Below are 10,195 nucleotides of genomic sequence, written 5' to 3' on the forward strand. Positions count from 1 at the left end.
CACAAACTATGATGTTTTTATGAATTTTTTGTGGCTTACTATGACTTTTTATGTTTTTTTGTGACATACTACATTATGATTTGTTATGACATTATTTTGTGACGTAGTATACTGTGACATTTTTATTACTTTTTAGTGACGTACTATACTATGACTTTTTTTCAATGTTTTATGTGACACACTGTTATGTCTTTTTCCTGACTTTTTTGTGACATACTATACTACAACTTGTTTTACTTTTTTGTGACATGCTGAACTATGACTTTTTTGTGAAATACTTTACTATGACTTTTTTGTGACATGCTAAACTTTGAGGTTCTTATGACTTTTGTATGATTTTTTTGTGAAGAACTACTATTACTTTTGTGTGACATGCTAAACTACGACTTTTGTGTGAATTTTTTGTGGCTTACTATGACTTTTATGATTTTTTTGTGGCATATTACATTTTGTTTTTATGACTTTTTTGTGACATACTACATTACAATTTGTTGTGACATTTTTGTGACATACTGTACTTCAACTTTTTAGGGACATACTGTACTCTGACTTTTTTCAATAAGTTATGTGTACTATATTATGTATTTTTCCTGACTTTTTTGTGACATACTATACTATGCCTTTTAATTACTTTTTGTGATACTATACTATGATTTGTTGTAACGTACTATACTATGACTTTTTTTATGATTTTTTTTGTGGCTTACTATGACTTTTTCATAACTTTTTGTGACATACTAAACTATGATGTTTTTATGAATTTTTTGTGGCTTACTATGACTTTTTATGTGACACATTACACTTTGTTTTTATGACTTTTTTTGTGACGTACTACACTATGATTTGTTACGACATTTTTTCTGATTCACTATACTATGACTTTTTTTGTGACGGACTATACTATGACTTTTTTGTGTCATACTATACCATACCTTTTTTAAGATTATTTTTGGGGCATTTTTAGGCCTTTATTGACAGGACAGCTGAAGAGATGAAAGGGGAGAGAGAGGGGGAATGACATGCAGCTAAGGGCTGCAGGTTGGAGTCGTACCCCGGCCCGCTGCGTTGAGGAGTAAACCTCTACATATGGACGACCAGAGATGGCAAAAGTACTCACTTTCCGTACTTAAGTAGAAGTACAGATACTTGTGTTAAAAAACACTCTGGTAAAAGTGGAAGTACTGATTAAACTTCTTTACTCAAGTAAAAGTAACAAAGTACAGGCTTGGAAATTTACTTAAAGTATAAAAGTAAAAGTAGCCTTGAGAATGACAACCATTTTTTATGCAAAGCTACCTGGACCAGACCTTACTTTACTATACTATACCTTTTTAAATGCTTTTTGACATGCTATGACTTTTTGATGACTTTTTGTGACACAATATACTATGACTTTTTTGTGATACTGTCCTTATGACTTTTTGTGACATACTATTCTATGACCTTTTCATGATTTTTTGTGGAAATACTATACTATGACTTTTATATTTTTTGGTGGCATACTACACTATACTAAGACTTTTTGTGACATGCGTTTTTGTGTATGATTTTTATGATGTTTTGTGATATACCATGATTTTTTTTTAGGTTTTTGTGACATATGACACTTTTAGAACCTTTAGAACCTTTATGACGGATTATGATATGATTTTTTTGTGATGGACTATACTATGACTATTCTATACCCTTTTTTGACATACTACTAAGTATAATTTACTATGACTATGATATTTTTGTGACATACTGTACTGTACTATGCTATTCATTTTTAAAGAACTTTCTATGACATTTTTATGACTTTTTGTGACATGAGTTTTATGACATTGTATGACATACTGTACTATAACTTTTTTAAGACTTTTTTTGTGACACACTATACTATGGCTTTTTTGACATACTATCCTCTTAGTTTTTTAGGATTTTTGTGAAATACTGTACTGTGACTTTTTATACTTTTTAGTGACATACTATACTAGGTTTTTGTGACATACAACTTTTTCCTGACTTTTTGAGACATAAGACATTTTGACATACAATACTATGACTTTTTATACATTTTCTGAAATACTATGCTATGACCTTTTATGACATACTATACTATGACTTATTTTTACATTTTTTGTGACATAATTTACTATGACTATTTATGAAATTTTTAGAACATACTCTACTACACTATATGTTTTTAAAGCTACATTGTGTAACGTTTGTAGTTTTTCATTATCAAAATCTTGTCCCAAACAAGATTTTGTTCCCAAACTTGACCTTTTTATGAATATTGACCACCACCATCAATTTCAAGTATTCCTATTGGCTTGAAATTTTAGATGTGCATTTGCATGAACTGGGGTAGACTCTCCATAGTCATGAGCCATCTTGAAATATGTCAGCCGGTAAGGGACAGGCTAGACTGCTCCGCCTTTCGCGTTATTGACTCATAGCTGCTGCTTATGGGTATCGTTGCTTCCTGGCCCTGGAAAGTTTGAAGAATGAAACACCATGCATATTCAAAGTACAAATTTCGGGAACAAGAGTCTTCTTCTTTGCCCGGAAAACAAAAACACATATTGAAAAGAGCAAGAGACTGCCATCTCCTTTACGTCCGGTGGTACATGCGCGTGGTGTGAACCCTCTGACATGCACTCCAACAACCACGGCTGATAGATGGCCTTTTGTACACTTTAGGTTTTTGAAGCGTGACAGCTACCGTAGCAGCAATACGTACTTTGAACTGCGTGGTGGGAGAAAGTTGATTGCGATATACGATCTCAATGCTAGATGGGAGAAATTCTTACACAATGTAGTTTTTTTTCGACGTACTATGATTTTTTTATGACTTTTTGTGACAGAATGTTTATGACATTGTTTGACATACTATACTAGGACTTTTTTAGGACCTATTTCATGACACAATATATTATGACTTTTTTGGACATACTGTTCTCTTACTTTTTTGATGATTTTTTGTGACGTACTATTCTATGACTTTTTATATTTTTTGGTGAAATACTATGACTTTTTATATATTTTAGTGACATAATATTCAATGAATTTTGACATTTATGTTGCATACTGTACTATACCTTTTGAAAGACTTTTTTTACATACAATACCATGAATTTTTGTGACATGATTTTTATGACATTGTTTACTATAGCATTTTTTAAGAAGTTTTTGTGACACACCATTCTATGACTTTTTGAAATACTATCCTCTTTTGTTTGATGACTTTGTGACTCACTATACTATTAATTTACTCTGACTTTTTGTGAAATACTTTTTATACTTTTTAGTGACATGCTATACTATACTTTGACTTTTTATAAGACCTTTTATGTGACACACTAAACCAGTGGTTCTTAACCTGGGTTCGATCGAACCCCAGGGGTTCGGTGAGTCAGTCTCAGGGGTTCGGCGGAAGTCAAGACACACACCCGACTCATATGATTCGTGATGACACGCCCCGCTTGGCCATCATCAGAAGGGTTCGGTGAACGCGCATATGAAACTGGTGGGGGTCAGTACCTCCAACAAGGTTAAGAACCACTGCGCTAAACTATGACGTTGTGACATACTATACTATGACTTGTGGTTTTTGTGACATATGACTGTATGACATTTTTGGTGATATACTTTACTATGGCCTTTTTGTGCATATTATTGTCATACAATACGATGATTTCTTTCTGACTTGTTTTATGACATACTATACTATTACTTATTTATGAAATACTCTACAGTACTATGACATTTTTAATTAATTTCTTTAGGGTATACTACTGTATATTATGACTATTATAATTTTTTGTACACAAAGAATGACATTTAGTTTACCCTTTCTTTTATGACAATATTTATGACATACTATAATATGGCATTTTTATGACTTTTTGTGACATACTATATTATGATTTTTTTATGACAAAAATTATTCATGACACTTCTATGACATTTGTATGACATACAGTTCTATAATTTGTCATGTATTACTTTATTGTAACATTTAATTATGACAAAATACATTATGACTCTTAATCTGTAAAGTAACCAGAAGCTTTAGCTCTAAAACGTATTTGTCTTAACTTAATTATATTTCCCTCTAAAACGGTAGCATAAATTGGAAATGCTAAAGTATGTTAGTACTAGGTATAAGTAAATATGTAAAGAACAAGTACTGTGTACTACCGCAGTAAAGTTATCGAGTAAATGTTCTTAGTCTCAGGCATAACAAGTTCTTAAGAGAGTACAAGTAGTAGTAAAATAAATAAAAAAGAGGACAGTTTCCAGGTTTAGAACACAAATACATCCATTTTAATTTGAGAAAATACAAAAAGAAACCATGTACAATCTATGTACAACCTTTTTGTACAAGACAGTATATTTATCAGCAGATTATATTTGACAGAGTCAGGTAGATCAACTCAGCACCATCAAATAATCCATTTATCCATCATATCTAGAACACATCCAAACTATTAGACTGCTATGTCAAACTCCTGTTTGCTGCAATGATGATATGCCAACAAATCCTATCTGTGATACGCAAGAACAATGTCCTGAATTCTTCCTGAACTGATAGGCAACCAAAAGTAATAAGCAAAAATTGCAACTTTTCTTCTTTTTTTAAACACAAAAATTGCTGATTGCAATTTTAATGTATTGTTAAGACTTGAGACCCACCGCCCATCCCCATAAGTTTTATATATTCTATTATATCTAGTACAATTCCCAGCAAATAAGTTATTATATCCATCGTTTACAGCAAAAAATAGACTAACAAAAATAATGCAACATACTGTAACAGTAACGTATGACGCATCATAGTCTTTGTTTTGTTCAGTAGACAACAACACATCTGATGTTACAGGCATGTGCCTCTATGTGCATCTTTCAGTCATCCAAATGCGCAGACGATATGTGTGGTATGATGACCGGGGCTTCCATCTGCCCCGGCTGTCTCTCAGGCCTCCTGAATGCCACTTTTCGCTATAGTGGGACTTAATGTGGGCCCTCCTCTTGACCTTCTACATTGCCTGGCACTATACTGGCATGGAGGCATTGATGGCTTGGATGTTCTCCATGCCAGTACATTACACCGCTCTCATAGTGGAAAACACTTGGACTCAGCTCCCTCAAAGTGAGCTTGTGTCCCAGAATGACTGAAGGATGCTTGCTTAACTAAATTCATCATGGCACTTCAAAAAACACTCTAAAAAACTTTAGAGGTATACAATGCAAAGACCTAAAACATCTAACAGACATATGACAAGGTGTAGGATGAAAGAAAGTTCAGTCCATTGTTTGAGTAGCCTGAATGAGTAGCACAATGAGGGTTCAGGTAAAAAAGCACAGTAATCAAGCATAAGGAAACAAATGGTGCATTACTTTGTGAGTTTATGTTAATGCCAGTTTGCAGCATGTACCGTTTTATTTCTGAACAATGCTATGTTTAAGTACCCTAATAAAATACTCTGTAAACAAATAAGAAGCAGTTGTGACAGATTGTGACAGATGACAAGCTGACAAAATGGAATGTAAACCCTGTAATAACACAAAGTAATAAAAACAGGGGGAATTAAGGATGTTCTTTCTTTTGATAACCTCTGCTGAATTGGTGCTACCTTCTTCTTTGTAATGGCTGATAAACCAGATCAAATTCCGCCTGACTTTTCCTACTTAATATTCTCCCGCAAGAAACCAGGATATTTCATTTTCAAGATAAACATTTGTCTTTTTTTTCAACATAACAATCAGTTTGTCGATTCTATGTATAATAAGTCAATGCCATTATCAAATATTAATAGTTCCTTAGTGTTCAGGCTAGCAAGTTGCCATTACCAACCCAACTATACATACATTTTACTCACATATTTTCTGAAAAGAAATCTATTTGCTACAAAGTGTGACAATGATGTAATCACAGTTCAAAAGTTCACTTCAGGACAATGTGTATGAGGCTTCAGTATATTTGCAACACACCCAATAGACGGACATTGAAGCTCAGATAATTTTGTTGGAAAAAGAAATGTGTTTTTTATAATGGGTTGAATTTACACCAACATATTTAGCACAATATTATGTTTTCCATATTCCAAATTATTTTTACTTAATTTTTCTTTATAGCCTATAGAGAAAATAACTGCAATAAACTACTATGTCTCCCTGTCATATTTGAAATCTGATCTTGTGGAAAACACCAGCACACTGTGCTTAGGTGTAAAATACACACTTTTCCTCCACACTAGAGACCTAATTTAGGTCAAACAGAACTAATGAAGGTTATTCAGTTCTGTCCTGCACACAGAGAGAGTGACTCTATGAGCTTCACGTTATTAATACCACTCTGTTCTGCTCTCCATGTAAATACACCATTTTCCGTCCCATAACTCCTTTTCACCTATCTTTCTGTCTGCATGTTTGCAGCTCAGGATGCTTAGCAGTAGACCCAATATTTAATAGATGTGGCTCATCTGTGCATCTAGAGGAGTCAGATGAGCCTTAATCTATTTCTACAAGCACCCAACAGTCTCTATAGCTGAGCTGCCAGGCTGAAGATAGTGGTTTCACAATGCAAGCTAGTCTAAGCTTTATTGGCTCCAGAGTGATGCAGTTGTTAAAGAGGGCGCAGAGGGGTGATATAGTCCAAGTCAAAATCCTTTGATATGTAGATAAAAGATGTTATTGAGTCTTTTTATCTCCCGTAATACTTTTCACTTGGTTCTTGTCTAGAAAAATAAATACAAATTGATAATGTTTATTGATACAAAATAATTACGTTTAAATGTATGAGTCCAACTACATATTTGCATGAAGTTTATGTATTAGGAGTACAAGGCTAACGCCTCAGTCTTCCATCACTGTCCCAGCTGGATTTGGATCTAACAGTGCCTAAACGTGTTAAATACACGCTCCTATTGCACACAGGCTACCATAAAGAACACTGGTTCCTCTGCAGTATCCTTATTAGCAGTCTGTGTGCATTGTTGCATTTCCACCCATCTATGTTTGAGCATTTCCTCATGTGAGAGGACCGAACATAGCAGCTAAACTCCTGAGAGTTTTGAGGCGTGTGACATCTGGATTGGCAACAGAGAACATCCAAGCTCTTTATTGCCTCTGTGCCAACCCTGTGCCAGGCAGTTGTTTTGATCAGAGGAGGACCCATTGAAGCCCACTTTTATGCAATATGTGGCATTTCTTTCCTCAGACATGTACTTTTTGTTATAGACGAAACATTCAGAAAATACACCACTCTTTTTGTGTTCCCAAATTCTGCCGCAGATATCACGGCAAAGCGTTACGGTGGACACCGGCTGCTATTTGTGTTAGCTTGGCTCAATCATAGTTTGGGATTTTGGTCTGATTTTTAATGCAACATAATAATTTTGTTTGTAGATCCAAACCCTCTAGACTTGTCTACTCCTTTTTTGTCTACCATAACTTTCATTTTTAGAGCAAAGTTTCCACATGCCGTTCCTTTGAAGGTAGAGGAGATGAGACCACTTATCAGGACAAGTGGCTGCGACACAGACACAGACACAGACACACACACAAACGCACACACACACACACACACACACACACACACACACAAAGCGTGCACATAACGTAAATGCTCCTGAATACATGAAGGACAAGGGTAGTTTGTGTTGATCAACCGCACTGTATCTGTTATAGAAGTGGGCTTAGGCACGTATCATGCAATAGGCGCTTCAAACAGAGTCACAGGCTTTATGATCTGACGTATCAGCAGATACATACAGCAGGTACAGGGTTCTCTTTCAGCCAGTATACACCAACACTGCACCCTTTTTCGAGTTTTTAGACTATTGTTATGAAAGATTATTTTGTTCTGCAGTGGAATGCTCTCACTCAACATGATGAGTCAACAGAGAAGTAGCAAACCTTAAGCAATGACATGATGTAAAACAACCCAAGAACAAGACTAGTATGCTTTCGAAGCCGAGCAGCCTTCTCTCCCCCTTCTTTCTTTCCTTCCTTCCTTCCTTCCTTCATCTCCTCAGAGACATTTTGTTGGAGGGAGATCTGATGGTTCCAGTTGTTCTGTCAAAAGAAACTTGTTCAGTTTTAGTGCAAATAGAACAGAAGCCAGGGGATATGGAGTTTATGAATCCAGCTGGTTTGATGTGACGCATCTGGGCAGATCTTTGGGAGATGATATGAACATTTTATCGCTGCAACCCTTATCCTCCAATAACCAGTCACCTTAGCATTGGGGTCTGGTTACACAAAGAGGTGAACTATTGCAAAGAATTATAGGAAGTACTCTTTTTTCAATGCTTAAAATAAATCCCAAAAGTGCTAAGGAGAAGGGGCTGTACAATCCTTATTTGATTGTCATTATGTACATCACTATGGATACATTAATAAATAAAACTATGTCCAAGAGCATGGAAGTAACATTAAAGGTATACACAAGGGGAGGTCCCTTCTAGTTTGGGTTTCTGTCCAACCCTTGATTAGAAGAATGAGTGAAGAGAAATGTGTCAGTCTTCAACATCCCTGTCGTCATCATCATCATCATCATCCTCCATGGGTGATCTCCCATCTCTTTTGAAAGAGTGTACAGATGCCTGGTGAGTCAGCATGAAAACCCTGTGTTCAGCATTCATCTTCAACTTCTCTGATAGGTGGAATCAGACTACTAGTGGATTTGTATTGGTTGACTTGGTTGGCCATGTGAGTGCTCATGGGCTTGATCTGGATATTCCGTGGGTAGGCATTTTCTGGTTCATCTGTAAACCATTTCTTTTCTGAAGACAAGAGAGAAAGAAGAAAAGACAGAGTTTGTTTAAAAACATATGCAATGTTGGACTACTTTCAACCATACTGCCTCAGTTTAAGTGGTACATTGGCATGGCATTCTTTGTGATTAGCATCAAACCGTGATGTCCAGGTAAGTCTGTGTTCTGGTGCACTGAGCCAATTTGAATGTCATGGTGTTGACATGGTGGCATTGTATAATCAAGTATGGTTGTGTAAGTAATCTGTCAGAATAGTCCATTTTAGATAAAGATATCATTCTAAGGGTCTTGTTCAGTTCTTAAGTGTTACAGGTTCAGGTCCCCCGTATTACATAAAACCTGCTATCTAGCCAATTTTGAGAGACATTTCTGATGCAATCGTAATACAACGTAGGATAATTAAATTTATTTTGAGATGCTCATAGCAACAGTGTCCCCAGTTTTCAATGGAACTGCTTTCTATCAAGGATATACTCATGAAAAAAGCTCTCAAGCTGGTTCTGTGGATTTTCCAAACTAAATTCCCTTCCAGGTGCAAAGAGAAGGAAAATGTAGAAGTGGTGCCATTGCCAATAAATTATTGCAAAGACGTGTAGTGGCAGAAACAATTGTTGGTTTAACTGGGGTTGCACAAATTGAGGTGAAGAAACATGCACACAAGTAAATGAAAAATGACTAATATCTGTGTGTAATATATAGAAACAAATGACGAAGAAGAAAAACTGGAGGAAAATAATCAAAGGGCTTAAGTTCCTGGTGAATTCTAAGATGACACAAGCCTGTTGGTGCATATGTTGCTAGCAAACTACATATAACGTATTTACAGTTTGTGCATTATTGATCCATGTTTATTTGCCCCAAACACATTTTGTCTTACTATATTTTAGCAGACACATTGTTTCTGGAAAGCAAAGTTGCTGAATTTCATTCTTCAATACTGTTAGCTCGTAAAAAATAAAATTCCATTCACTTCCATTATGTTGGGATGTAGGCAAAAATCTCTGAGATAATAATCTCAAAACCTGTAAAAATACATTTTACTATTTGAATATATGAAAATAGACAAATGTCGTAATTTGAACAAGATGACCCTTTAAGCTAACTGACCGTTTACACATTAATCTAGATCCAAAACAGTCACATTTCATAGTAGGCTTTACTCTCATTCTGACAGTCATTATGTGATGGAAGAGACTTGGAAGATTTGGATATGTCATTTTAGGGGAAATCTCTTCATGTTTAGGTAGGCTATGAGAGCAATGTTTCTGAGGAAGTTGGTGTATGCCAGCTGTCAGAAGTTTGTAAACTCTCTTCTAGCACTTTACAGGCATCTGCAATGCCATTCAAGATGTCACTTCCTTTTGGGGGAAGTTGTAATATTACATTTTAACTTTGCTATCTGGAGCAAACCTTGTGTGAATGTGTGTGTG

At 35.5% G+C, this 10,195-nt stretch overlaps 1 protein-coding gene and 1 long non-coding RNA gene across 30 annotated transcripts in view; one reads left to right on the plus strand and one right to left on the minus strand.

Annotated features, from left to right (window-relative positions):
* The first annotated feature begins 2,651 nt into the window (after window positions 1–2,651).
* The window catches only part of LOC116705704 (uncharacterized), a 17,895-nt gene continuing 10,351 nt past the window's right edge, over window positions 2,652–10,195 (plus strand). For both annotated transcript variants that reach the window (XR_004336003.1, XR_004336002.1), the window contains exons 1-2: window positions 2,652–2,803; window positions 9,544–9,546. This is a non-coding gene — a long non-coding RNA (uncharacterized LOC116705704). The remainder of the gene's footprint in view (window positions 2,804–9,543; window positions 9,547–10,195) is intronic.
* The window catches only part of kcnma1a (potassium large conductance calcium-activated channel, subfamily M, alpha member 1a), a 136,548-nt gene continuing 134,650 nt past the window's right edge, over window positions 8,298–10,195 (minus strand). For all 28 annotated transcript variants that reach the window (XM_032542062.1, XM_032542089.1, XM_032542088.1 and 25 more), the window contains one exon: window positions 8,298–8,774. In XM_032542062.1, the coding sequence (XP_032397953.1) occupies window positions 8,623–8,774 (152 nt within the window). In that variant the 3' untranslated portion in view covers window positions 8,298–8,622. The remainder of the gene's footprint in view (window positions 8,775–10,195) is intronic.

Source organism: Etheostoma spectabile, chromosome 17 (genome assembly GCF_008692095.1).
Source record: "Etheostoma spectabile isolate EspeVRDwgs_2016 chromosome 17, UIUC_Espe_1.0, whole genome shotgun sequence".
NCBI classification, from domain to species: Eukaryota; Metazoa; Chordata; class Actinopteri; order Perciformes; family Percidae; genus Etheostoma; species Etheostoma spectabile.